The sequence below is a fragment of the Equus quagga genome, chromosome 2, assembly GCF_021613505.1.
Source record: "Equus quagga isolate Etosha38 chromosome 2, UCLA_HA_Equagga_1.0, whole genome shotgun sequence".
NCBI classification, from domain to species: domain Eukaryota; kingdom Metazoa; phylum Chordata; class Mammalia; order Perissodactyla; family Equidae; genus Equus; species Equus quagga.
The window spans coordinates 67942655-67955748 of NC_060268.1; the positions used below are offsets into that span (position 1 = coordinate 67942655).

Genomic DNA, 13094 nt, shown 5'->3' on the forward strand with positions numbered 1-13094 from the left:
GGCCATTTCCCCACACCATCTTCGGCACTGAACATTATCAAATTTTTAATTTTTGCCAATCCAGGCAAACATCTCGCTGTAGTTTCAGTACTCACTTTCTTTCTCCCCAGAGAGGCTGAGCATCTTTTCACATGGTTATTGACCATTTATATGTCCTCTGTGAATTGGCTGTTCATGTCCTTTGCCCATTTTTCTTTTCTTTTTGCCTTTTTCTTATTGATATAAAGGAGCTTTTAGTATATTAGGAGTTTTGAAACTTTTGTCTGTTGTGTGTGTTGGAAATATTTTCCCTAGTCGTCTCTTTGTCTTTTTAAGTTTGTTTATGGTGCCTTTGGCCACAGAGAAGCTTTAGATCTTTATTCCGTCAAATCTGTCATACTTCTCCTCAGGGCTTCTGAGTTGCACGTCTTGCTTGGCCAGGCTTCCTGGAAGGGTTTTAAGTGGAGTGGGGATGTGGTCAGTTTGTGACTGGGAAAGGTCGTGCTGATTGCCACTGTGTGGAGGGCAGGTGGAGCAGGGACTGTGAGCCAGGGGGCAGAAAGCCGCTGAGACCTTTGTGTGGAGTGGGTGGGGGGAGAACTGGGGAGAAGGTGAGTTTGAGAAATACTCAGGAATTGGCTGCCCGTGGAGATAGGATGTGAGGGTGAGGAGGGAAAGAGGAAGGGCCCTGGAAGGCTGCTTGGGTGTTTGGCTGGGGGACTGCGTGGCTCACCCACCACCACCCTGAGCTGGGACAGGACAAGGCAGGGAAATGCACGTGGGTGCAGGGAATGCTTACCTTGGCAGGGACACAGTACATCTGAGCACATAGATGCACACACATGCACGTGCTTAGAAGTTCTGGAGAATGGCACATCTGTGCTGCGACTCCATGGTTAGGGGGAAGGTGTCTACTTTTTGTGGAGTTTCTGTTCTCTGCTGAGTACTGTACAAGGCACCACACACACTTGCACACACACACTCGCACATGCTCTGTAATCTCTACTACCACATGAAGTATGTTTTACAGGTAAGGAACCAGACTCAGAGAAGTTAGTAACTTGCTCAATGTCACAGAACTAGGAAGTGACAGAAAGAGAGTTGTTTTTGCCAGCTTAGATCTGACCACCCACAGAAAGAATTCCCACCAATGGCATTGAGGAGCCTTTCATTCATTTCTAACTTGACCGACCCAGTTTCATCAGGCACTCAGGACAGTGTGGAGCCAGACCACCTGGGTCTGAAATGCAGCCCCATTCCTTATAAGGCAAGTTACTCCACCTCCCTGTGCCCCAGTTTCTCCACCCTGCAAATGGAGACAGTAACAGTACCCACCGCACAGGGGGTGGGTGGGAACTGAGTGTGTCAGGGTGTGTGAAGTGCTCAGCCCCCTGAGAGCTCACTGGATGCTGTCCACGATGATGGTGATGACAAGGATGGTGACAGAGCTTACCAGTCACCTCAGTGTCTACACCCTTTACTTTCTCCTCCCTCCATCTGTCACCTCACTCCTGCGCCAGCTCTTCCTCAATTCCCCATGGGAACTTCTTCCAACATTTGCCTTTGAACCTTTGTCCTCTGTTTTCAGCCTCTAAACCCTTGGCAGACAGTGAATTAGAGCCTAGTCAGTCAACAAAAACCATTCAAGGGAAAATGATTCATGTTGCGCTCAGGAAATCCTTCCTCAAGCAGTTCTAGTCAGGCATTTTCCATGAGCTGGTGCCTTCATCCCAACATTGCCCAGGCCTCTGAGAACCAGACCATAACATCCAAACCTAAACTCCTTCCTCCCTGATTAGGGATGCTCAGGTGTCCTTCTGAGCGTGGGGTCCAAGCTGACCCCAGCCCCGCGAACTCCCTGCTCTAGCCACGAACCATCACTGGGTCCCTGACCCCAGGACAAGGAATTCTCAGCATCGGTAGCTGGGAAACTTGCCCATAGGAAACAAAAGCAGACAGCAGAGCAAATTCCGAGCATGGTTCCTTACCACGAGCATGTCTAAGCAAATCTTGTGGTCATGAGTGCAGATGCAAGGTGTCCAAACTGAGTTAAAACCTCAGGTCTACACCCAATTTAAATTTTTTTCCGTGCCAAAAATCGCACCGAAATCACCAAACTTACCATTACGGATTTCTCATCATCACAATTAACTCCCGAGTAAATCAGTCCTCGTGGAAAAGAGTGGAGTGGTTATTGCCTGCGTCTTGGTAGGATTTTGTTCTCAGGTGCATTGTGTCAGTCACACCCTTTTATTCTTAACCAAAAGGATGGCAGAACTCACTTCAATCCTTCCCAGGGAACAGCTACACCCAGTTGCAGGCCACCCACCCCAAAGCCTCCGAGAGAGGATTCTTTACGACTGCTCTTTTGGAAGCTCTGGTCCCACCAAGCCTGCCTTTGTCCTAGGGGCTCCTTCACTTTAAACAACCCCGCTCCTACCTCTGGCCCAAGCCCCCTCCCTTAGCATGCCACAGTACCCCTGCAGGGTGCTGGGCATGCCATAGCTTCCAGCTACCGGGGCTCAAGCACAAAATCAGACAAGCTTTTGTGTGCACATAGAAAAGCACTGACACCTGCATCCAGCACATCCAGTATGCAGAAACTTCTTAAATTTGCCCTCACAATAGAAAAGTCTTTCTAATGGCTTCAAAGAAGCTGTATTGCACCCGTTTTTCTGGGGGCTATGCATTTATAGACACTAAGGGCTTTCTCCTCAAGTCACCTGCCAATTCTTATCTTGAGGGGCTGCCTCTGCTCCCTATTCCCTGTGTTGTCCCATAGGTGCACACAGCATTTAAGGAGATGACTGCCAAAGTGCAGAGCCAATAAGTTCAAAATATAAGCCTACAATTAGCTTGTAGCTCGTTGTCATTTGCAACTCCAAGGTCTGTCAGAGTTTTCCTCCCCCCACCCCCACTCCTAGTTATTCAGCCAGGGCAGACAAGTTGGGGGCCCTAGGGCCTTTCTGAGAGCTGGTCCCAGTCCTGAGTCAGGGATAAAGCTCTGAAGACACCCCAGCCTTTGTTCTAAAGTCAAGTTCAAGCCCTTGAATGTAGGCCAAGGCCCCAACTGTCATGGAGATGCTACCACTGCCTTGGCTCACACCTCCCTTCTCCAGGTGGAGATACTGCTGCTGGTGGATCCTGCTGCAGGGCATGGAACTGCCCCCTTTTCCTTGTGAGTAGGGAACACTTCAACATGGAGAGTGAGATGATTCCATCCCCCACTGAAATCTGAGTTATTTAGGGGCTCTCAAATGGAGCTGAGTTCTCTCACCCAAACCAATTCTCAAAGCAAATATAGCAAGGTCATGTGCCCTCAAGTGTGGGCAGTAGTAGGGTAGGCAAGGTTGTGCTGCACCAAGTTCTCTCTGAATTCTTGGTGATTTAATGCAACAAAGGTTCCCTTCTTCTTTCTTCCTTTACCATGTGACCTCACATTACATGTCCAATGTGGGAAGTGGGAAGGGTGGTGGACTGTGGTCCATACAGTCACACAGGGATCCAGGCTGACAGAAGCTCCACCATCTTCTAGCTGCCACATCTGGAACACATGGCCTTCTTCAGTCACTGTGACAAAGAAGAGAAAATGGGGGAGCCACACACTGGCTCTTCAATGCTTTGGCCCAACAATGAGACACATCACTTGTGTTCACAGCTCATTGGCCAAGACTTCTAATATGGCCTCAATTAACTGTAAGGGGGCTGAGGAAATGAGGGGGGCATTGTGCTGGGGTGTGGGGGAGGGACACGGAGAAAATGTGCCCAGACATTCAGTGAGCAGTAAAATCTCTGTTCAAAGGGTGTTGTGCGACCACTCTCAGAGCAAAGGTCTCAGAATTTCCAAGGCCGTGACTTCCTGTTCATTCTCTTCACCTGGTCAGGGTGGCAGATCCTGGGAGGCCCAGAGTGCCTGGGAGGGCCTGCCGGGAAAAGCTGTGGGTAAACGAGCTCCACGGCAGGCCCAGGTCCTCTGCCACCAGGCTCAACTCAGCCTCTCCCCTGTAACCCCCACTGATCACTTTCAATACTAACACCATCCCATAAAATGAACTTCCCAGGAAGAGAAGCAGGATTGAGAATGAAGATGCGTTCCGTTTTGGAGGGAGAAAATCCAAGAGGCGACATCCAGAAGCAGTTGGATCTTAGTCTATTTAGGATGCTATGACAAAATACCATAGACTAGGTGTCTTATAAACAAAGAAGTTTATTTCTCACAGTTCTGAGACTAAGTCCAAGATCAAGGCACTGGCAGGTCAGTGTCTGGAGAGAGCTCACTTCCTAGTTCACAGATGGCCATCTTTTTAAGGTGTCCTCACATGGCGCAAGGGGCGAGGGATCTCTCTCTTCTATAAGGGCACTAATCCCATTCATGAGGGCTCTACCGTCATGACCTAAGCTCCTCCCCAAAGCTCCACCTCTAAATACCATCACTCTGGGGATGAGGTTTCAACAAATGAATTTTGGACATTTGGTTTATGGCACCCTGGACATCATGGCCTCAAGCCGAGAGCACCCTCACTGGGAGAGAGAGAGCTGGAAGTTGTTGGCTTTCTTCTACACTTTCACTCCTTCAGCCAATGTGGCTGCTACGGGCTGTGTAATGTACTGATTATGACTCAGACTCTGACTCCAGAACACCTGGGACTTAAGTGTGGCTCTGCCCCTTATTCACTGTGTGACTCTGGGCTAGTTACTTCTCTCTGCCTCAGTTGTCTCTTGTTTAAAATGGGGATATTGGGGCCGGCCCCGTGGCTGAGTAGTTAAGTTTGCGCGCTCTGCTTCAGCAGCCCAGGGTTTCGCCAGTTCGGATCCTGGGTGCAGACGTGGTGCCACTCATCAAGCCATGCTGAGGTGGTATCCCACATAGCAGAACCAGAAGGACCTACAACTAGAATATACAACTATGTACTGGGGATCTTTGGGGAGAAGAAGGAAAAAGAAAGATTGGCAACAGATATTGGCTCAGGTGCCAATCTTTAAAAAAAAAAATGGGGATATTGACAGCACCTATCTCTCTTAGGGTGGTTGTGAGGATTAAATGAGTTAATGATTATAAAGCACTCAGCACAGTGCTGGCACATGATAAGGGCTTTGTAAATGTCAGCTGTCACCACCACCACCACCACCACCACCATCATCTAGTACCAGATACTGTGCTAGATTCGTGGGGGTTATGGAAAATAAGCAGATAAATAATTGAGAAGATAATTTCAAATAGTGATGGTACTAAAACAATAAATCAGGCACGTGGGAAATTGCTTGTCATCATTCATCAGTAGGGAAATGCAAATTAAAACCACAATGAGATACCACTGCATATCTATTAAATTGACTTTTACAAAATTGACAATACCAAGTGCTGGTGAGGATACAGAGCAACTGGAACTCTCATATGTTTCCGGTGGGAGTGTAAAATGGTACAGCCACTTTGGAAAACAGTTTGGCAGTTTCTTATAAAAGCTAAAAATATGTTTACCATATAACCCAGCAATTCTACTGCTAGATATTTATCCAAGAGAAATAACAGCTTATATTCACACAAAAACCTGTATGTGAATATTTATAGTGGCTTTATTCTGAATCTCCAAAAACTGGAAACAACCCAAATGTCCTTCAACTGGTGAATGGATAAACAATTGAATACTATTCAGCAGTAAAAAAAGAATGAAATTCTGATATGAGAAACAACACAGATAAATCTCAAATGCACTATATGCTAAGGGAACAAAGCCAGACTCAAAAGGCTCCATGTAGATGATTCCATTTGTATGACATTCGGAAAAGGCAAAGCTACAGGGACAGAAAGCAGATCAGTGGTTGTTAGGGGCACAGGGTGGGGGCACTTGACTATAAAGGGACAGCACGTGGAGATTTTTTAGGGTGATAGAATTGTTCTCTATCTTGACTGTGGTAGTGGTTACGCAGCTGTATGCAGCTGTCAAAACTCATAGGACTGTGCACGAAAAAGCGTAGATAAATTATACCTCAAACCTGACTGGAAAAAAGCTTGCTGTGGGTTTGTTGAGACGGGGAAAACCAAATTACAAGTCAGTCGGTCAGGGTAGGTGACATGGGTAAGGAGGGGCTCCTAAACACACTGGTCAGGGAAGGCTTTCTGAGGATGTACCTTGAGCTGAACCTGGCTGAGGAGAAGGAGCCAGGCCTGTGGGGACCTAGAGGAAGGTGTGCCAGGCAGAGAGAGCAGCAGCAAGGCCCACATGGCTGGAGCGTGGTGAGGGAGGAGGAGAGAGTGGGAAACAGGCAAGGGCTTTGACTCTCCTCTGGGCAGGATGGGCACCACTGGGGGCATACGTAGAGGGTGATTGAAAAACTGGTGTGGCTGAGATGGCCCAGGGAGGAGAGAGGAAGGGAGGACAGGAAACAGCAGCTGTGATCATGTGTAGGAGTAATGGAGGGGTGTGATGAAAACGAGCAGGATGGATCAGGGAGCCTCCTACAGGAGGAAGTGGTCAGCCAGCCAGAGACCCGGCAGGCTGGGGCCGGAGGACTGGGACAGCAGGTGGGGTCCTTTGGGACCTTGCAGAGGATATTGCCGGTGGTGTTGGGGCAGAAGCCAGACATCCTGGGTTGAAGGTGCTGGAGGTAAGGACCTGTAAGTGAAGCTTCCAGGAGGCAGGGGACAGACTTGGTGGGTAGCAGTGGGAACCTCAGAGAGAACGGAATGGAGCTGCCATTTGTGTGTGCGTGTCTGTGTGTGCACATGGTGTCAACAAAACTTCCAGAGGTGAGCCTGACCTATGGAGGACAGTGTGAGACAATGTGAGACAGAGGAAGGAAGGGGCTTGGACAGGGCCTTGAATGGCGGGCTGGGAAGTTTATGTTCCTGGAGTTGTGATCAGTCCAGGGCTGGCCACTTAAGGGGGCTGGGGGACAGTAGAGCGTCTGGTGCCAAGAGGCCCATCCCTGAGAGGGGAGGGCGCACTGACCACTGCGCTGGGGGATTGGGATCTGCCATGGGGAACTCGTGCTGACCTGAGCCCACCTCAGGTAGCAGAAGCTGCATCTTTGCCTGTACTAATCTTCCTGTTCTTTCCCCATAGTGCATGCTGGGACCGCGATGGACAGGCTGCCACTCCCAGGGCCCCCAGAGGCCCGTCTGTTTGCCTCCCGGCGCCGTCTGACTCAGGTAGGGAGAACGTGAGGCAGGCTCACCCTGCCTCATGCCTCTGCGCCGGGTGAGAGGGCTTTGGGTGCGAGGACCAGGGTGGCCCTGGGTGAATGAGCCCCTGCCAGGGACGGTGGTGTGGGGCACAGCGGGGGTCGGAAGGCTCCAGCCATTGGCAGGGCCTGCTGGGGAGGAGTGCCCGGACGTCCATAGACTGGCTACCAGGCAGCGATCCTTTGTCCCCAAGCCGCATGCCTGGGGCACTGAGAGGCCCCCTACATATCACTCCTCCAGCCCCAGCGTAGCCCTCACGTGTTCACTGTCTGTGGTTTGTGCAGGATCCTTTCGCTGCACACACCTGCCAAGTTCTTTGGCTCTGGGGAGGGTTTGCATCTCAGTTCCGCTCTCCTTGCTGACACTCTGGCCTTTCCCTGCCAGCGTCACTGTAAACGCCTCGTGTGTGGTCTTACTCTGGAAGGCCCCAGCTCACTGGCGGACTGCCCCAGAGCAGAGGTGCTCTGCACCGGGGCTCGCTTCTTTCGCCTCATTAGGCCTGGGAGCAGGCACTCTCTGCTGCTCCTGCGCGCCCCAGGTGGAGGCTTTGGGCTTGGGGCCCAGTTCCCCCAAAGACTGAGATGAGCTGAGGGCTAGGCTTGCCAGAAAAGAATACCAGAACTTCAGACAGACAACAAATCGTGTTTTGGCATAAGTATGTCCCAAATACTGCATGATTTGCAATTTTATTTGCTAAATCTGGCAACCCTAGTGGGGCCAAAGCCCCACTCTCCCTCCTCCTCTGACCAGTCCTCCCTGCTGGACCTGCCGTGGACCCCTCAGATCAGCTGCCTCCAGTGCCTAGGGCGGGTGTCCTCAAGCCAGGGGTGGCCGAGCCTGCTCAGGTCACAATCATTGGCATTTCCTGATCTCCCAGGTCCTGCACGCTGTCCATAGGGCAGAGACCTGGGGTTCCCACTGGAGGCTGGGGCAGCAGGCCTGGCTCTGAGAGCACTCTAGGGTCCTCATCTTTCCCTCTCTGGCTCTCCTACAGCAGAGTCCAGGTTGAGGAGGTCATGGGGCGGGGTCGGCTGGGCATTTGTGCCCGTGAACAGGGCTGTGAGACAGGCATGGAGCTGTGAAAGGGACCAGGAATAGAAATTTGTTTCGTGAGCTTGGAACCCAGAGTGCTGGGGGTGCGGGGGTGGAGGTGGGTAGGGGTAGTAGGGATGGGGCAAGGCCTGATAATGAAGCCTTGGAATGCCCTATTTCTGCATCTTTCAACATTGAGGAGACATGGGAAGTGTTTTCTCCGTAAGTGAAGTCATTTTTCTGATTATTAAGTTAATATGTTCTCTATCTGTTTATCTAAGTGTCCAGAAGTATTTAAAGCATGCAGTTCAAGCCTTTCCCATAATCTCTTCCTCCCCAGGGCTAACTGCTGCTAACTAGTTCCATATATAGCCTTCCAGACTTTTTTCTGTGCACTTATAAACTTATTTTAAAAGAACAAACATGGGATCATACTAGTTATACTGCTCAGTCACTTGATTTTTCTCTCAACAATATATTGTGTACATTATTCCAGAGCTCTTCCTTATCCTTTATGCCTATTAGTGGATGGTCTGTAAATTATGTATCAATTGTCACTTCTGTCGGTGTCTATTTAGATTGTTTCCGGTGTTTGGCTATTTATAAACCTCACTCAAGGCACCTCCTGGTTCGTACATCTGTGTGCACTTGTGTTATAGGTCCTTCAGGAATGTTTCCAGAAGGGGACTGCCTGGGTCAAAGGGCATGCGCACTGCAAGATTTGATCTGTCTGGCCAGATCAACCTCTGAAAGGTTGTGCCGACTTACTGTGCACAAGGGGCCTCATCCCCTCACCTTGCTGACCAGGAGCATGTCAATCACTTAAGTCCCTGCTAATCTGATAGGGAAACTGGTTTATTGTACATTTTTTTGTTCACTAATGAGGTGCAGCATATTTGTGTAGGTTTCTTGGCCACTTCTGTTTCTTCATTTATGAACTGCCTGTTCACGTCACATCCTTGGCTCATTCTCCTGTTCATCTGTCCATTCGTTCAGTATGCATTTATTGAGCGCCTATGTGTGTTGGGTATGTTTTGATTAGGGGCCTCAGAGTGGGCAAAACTGACAAAAAATACCTGCTCCGTGGAAATTATGCTGTAGTGGAGGAGAGACAACTGAGGAAAAACAGAGAAATAAGTGGAATATAGCGTGTGTATCACGGGTTAAGTGCTAAGGAGAAAAAAATAAAGCAGGGGAGGCAATGGGAGGTGTTGGGCAACCTGAACATGACAGTCAGGAGGCCTCCCTGAGAGGTGGTGTTGGAGTAAAGACCTGTAGGAAGCGAGAGAGTAAGTCAAGTGGATGTCTGGGACCATGAGTCAGCAGCAGGCTTGGCCTGTTCAGGACTCAGTGAGAGGGCCGGTGTGGCTGGAACAGGGTGAGTGAGGGAGGGAGTCGGAAGTGCGTGCAGAGAGGGATAAAGAGCCAGATCACGCAGAGCCTTGTGGGCCACCCTAAGGACTTGGCTTTTACTCAGAATGAAGAAGGAAGCCATGGAAGGTTCTGAATAGTGACGTGACAAGATCTGAATTTCATTTTAAGCTGATCACTCTGGCTGCTGTGAAGGGGCCAGGGTGGAAGCAGGGAGATCCATCAGTAAGCTATTGCAGCAATCCAGGGAAGAGGTGGCGGCAGCTTGGCCCAGGGGGTCTTGATGGAGGTGGGGAGACGTGGACAGATTCTGGGTGCATGTTAATGGTACAGCCATAGGATTTGCTGACAGGCTGGATGGGGTGGTGTGTATGAGAGAGAGGGAGCCAAGGATCATTGTCTTAGTCATCTTGGGCTGCCATAAGCAAATCCCATAGGCTGGGTGGATTAAACAACACACACTTATTTCTCACAATTCTGGAGACTAGAAAGCCCAAGATCAAGGTGCTGGCAGACTCAGTTCTTGGCGAGGACCCCCTGTGTGCCTTGCAGATGGCTGCCATCTTGCTGTGCGCTCACATGACCTCTTCTTTGTGGGCACACAGAAAGAGAGTTCTGGTGTCTCTTCCTCTTCTTATGAAGTCACTAATCCCATCATGAGGACCCACCCTCATGACCTCATCTAACCCTAATTACTTCCCAAAGGCCCTATCTCCAAATACCGTCACACTGAGTGTTAGGGCTTCAATACATACATTTTGGGGGGGACATTTAGTCCATAACAATGACTCCAAAGATTTTGCCCCAAGTAGCTAGAAGGGCAGGGCTGCCATCAACAGAGATGGGGCAGAAAGTAGGGAGGAGGGGCCCGCCCCATGGCCGAGTAGTTAAGTTTGCACGCTCCGCTGCAGTGGCCCAGGGTTTCGCCGGTTCAGATCCTGGGCGTGGGCATGGCACTGCTTGTTAGGCCATGCTGAGGTGGTGTCCCACATGCCACAACTAGAGGACCCACAACTAAAATATACAGCTGTGTACTGGGGGGATTTGGGGAGAAAATAAAGCAGAAAAAAAAAAGATTGGCAACAGTTGTTAGCTCAGGTGCCAATCTGAAAAAAAGAAAAAAAAGAAAATGGGGAGGAGTGGGTTTGGTGTAGGGGAGAGGAGAGACTCAACTGTGGCCAGGACAGGCTACATAATGTGTGGGGCCAGAGCGAGAGGAAAATGGGTGGCCCTTTGTTTAAAAAAATTATTAAAAATTTCAAAGTGGTGACAATAGAGCATTAAACCAAGCCTGGGGCCCTTCTGAGAGTGGGGCCTGTGCAACTGCCCGGGTGGCACACCTGTGAGCCGGCCCTGGCTGTGGGTATGTGAGGTGTGAGGTGCTAGTAGATATCCAAGTGGGAATGTGGAGTTGACAGTTGGATATATGAGGCTGGAGTTTAGGGAAAGGTCTAGGCTGGGGTCATCAGCATAAAGACGGTGTTTAAAGCCGTTAGATTGGATGAAGCCATCAGGAGAGTGAGCATAAATAGAAAAGAGAAAAAGGACCAAAGAGCCAGGCCTGGAGCCTCCTTCAGTTAGAAGTTGTGGAGTTGAGGAGAAACGGAAAAGGTGACTGAGAAGGAGCACCGGTGAGGTATGGGGGAACTAGGCAGGTATGACGTTCTGGAAGCCAAGGACGTGTTTCAAGCATGAGGTCGAGTAAGGTGCAGACGGAGCACTGATCATGCATTAGCTGTGGGGAGGTCACAAGCGACCTTGGTTTCAGTGATGCGGGTGTGTGTGAAATGCATCTTATTGACTTGTAAGGGATTTAACCCTTTATTTGTCTTATGTTGCAAATATTTTTTCACAGCTTTGTGGTGCTTTTTTGCTATTTAAGTTTATGGGGTTTTTTTAACCCCTTAAAAATTTAAATTGTCCTGTGATCAAGTCTGTTACTCTTTTCCTTTAGAGTTTCTGGCCTTACTCACTGCGAAGTTTTGATAATGTTGTCTTTCATTGTTTTCTAGTTGTTTATGATATTTAGAGATATTTAAATCTCTGGTTCACCTGGAATGTTTTTTCTGTGTGTCGTTTGAGGTAGGGATCTAAGTGGTTTTTCCCCAAATGACTAGCCAGTTGTTTGGACATTGCTTATTGAGTAAACTGTCCTTTCCTGGATGCTCTGAAGCTCGAATCCTATCATCTGCAAATGTCCCCATAGTCTCATGTCTGTCCAGGCCTTGCTGTTTAATTCCATTGATCTTTGCCTGGGGAGAGCTTAGGAAGTCAAGAGAACGGATAGACTTGGTGACTCATTGGATGGAGTGTGAGGAGGTGCAGGAGTGGAAGCCGACACGTTACCTTCAATGAGGGAAGAGGCAAAGGGAAGTTAGGGCGATGGGAGTTCTCAAGCATTGAGGGTCTCCTAGGTGCCGTCACAGCTCTGCAAGGTTGCTATTCTATATCCCCATTTGCAGATGAGGAAACTGAGGTTTTGTCACATGTCCAATGGCATCAACTCTTAGGAGGTGGAGCTCGGACTGGAAGGCAGCTCTCTTGGCTCCCACAGCTGCGTTCTGTCCATCCTGGTCAAGGGGGAGGTGAGAGGGGGGTTTCCCAGAAGGCTGGAAGGGCTCCAGGCACCAAATATCCCCAAACCCCACACTACATCCCTGCCTGCCATTTGGCTGGGTCTTGAAGGTTTTCCTATTTCCAAGAGCAATCTGTTAAAACCAAAATACTCCTGGCAGGGAATCACACGTTAAGTTTACAGCTAACATCTTAATTATCAGTTAACACTTCTGAAGGGATTAGCTGACAGCCAGCTGAGGACAGTGAATGGGGCCGGGTGTGATGTGTATCTGGGCTGGGAAAGGCCAGAAGTAGGGAAGGGGGCAGGTCTCTGCAATTCAAGCTTTTTCCTGGGCATGAGAAAGAGAGAGAGGTGGAGCTGGATCCACTTGGGAAGGGGAGCGGGGACAGAACAGAGGGAGCAAGTGCTGCAGAGCCAGGAAGGAGAGTGGCCACTTCTCTGTGGAAACCTAAGACTGGGGCTCAGAGAGAAGCTGGCATCTATTAGACACCTGCTGTGTTGTGGTACCAGAGGAGGCTTGTCATACACTTGGTCTCAGTCTCCAGAAGGTCAGGAAATTGGCCACGCATGAGCCACCTTGGGCACCAGCTGCCAGCAGTCACTCAGAGCTGGGACCCATCTCTGACACCCACAGACCAAATCTGTCATCCAGCCCTGAGTTGCAGTAGGAGGAGAGGGGCTGAGGTGTCTGGAACCTCCTCTAGTTCTTTGAGGGCCAGTCTACCCTCCCAGGTCAGGACTCAGTGTGAGAGGAGGGTCGGGGCTCAGTGTGTGAGCAGGGTCGGGGTTCAGAGTGTGAGCAGGGTCGGGACTCAGTGTGTGAGCAGGGTCAGGGCTCAGTGTGAGAGCAGGGTCGGGACTCAGTGTGTGAGCAGGGTCAGGGCTCAGTGTGAGAGCAGGGTCGGGACTCAGTGTGTGAGCAGGGTCAGGGCTCAGTGTGAGAGCAGGGTC

The 13094-nt window shown here is 49.9% G+C and overlaps 1 protein-coding gene across 1 annotated transcript in view; it reads left to right on the forward strand.

The window, feature by feature from the left end:
- The first annotated feature begins 7043 nt into the window (after positions 1-7043).
- The window catches only part of LOC124235582 (leucine-rich repeat and immunoglobulin-like domain-containing nogo receptor-interacting protein 1), a 65105-nt gene continuing 59054 nt past the window's right edge, over positions 7044-13094 (forward strand). Inside the window, exon 1 of the mRNA XM_046653807.1 lies at positions 7044-7129. Within this exon, the coding sequence (XP_046509763.1) occupies positions 7061-7129 (69 nt within the window). The 5' untranslated portion in view covers positions 7044-7060. The remainder of the gene's footprint in view (positions 7130-13094) is intronic.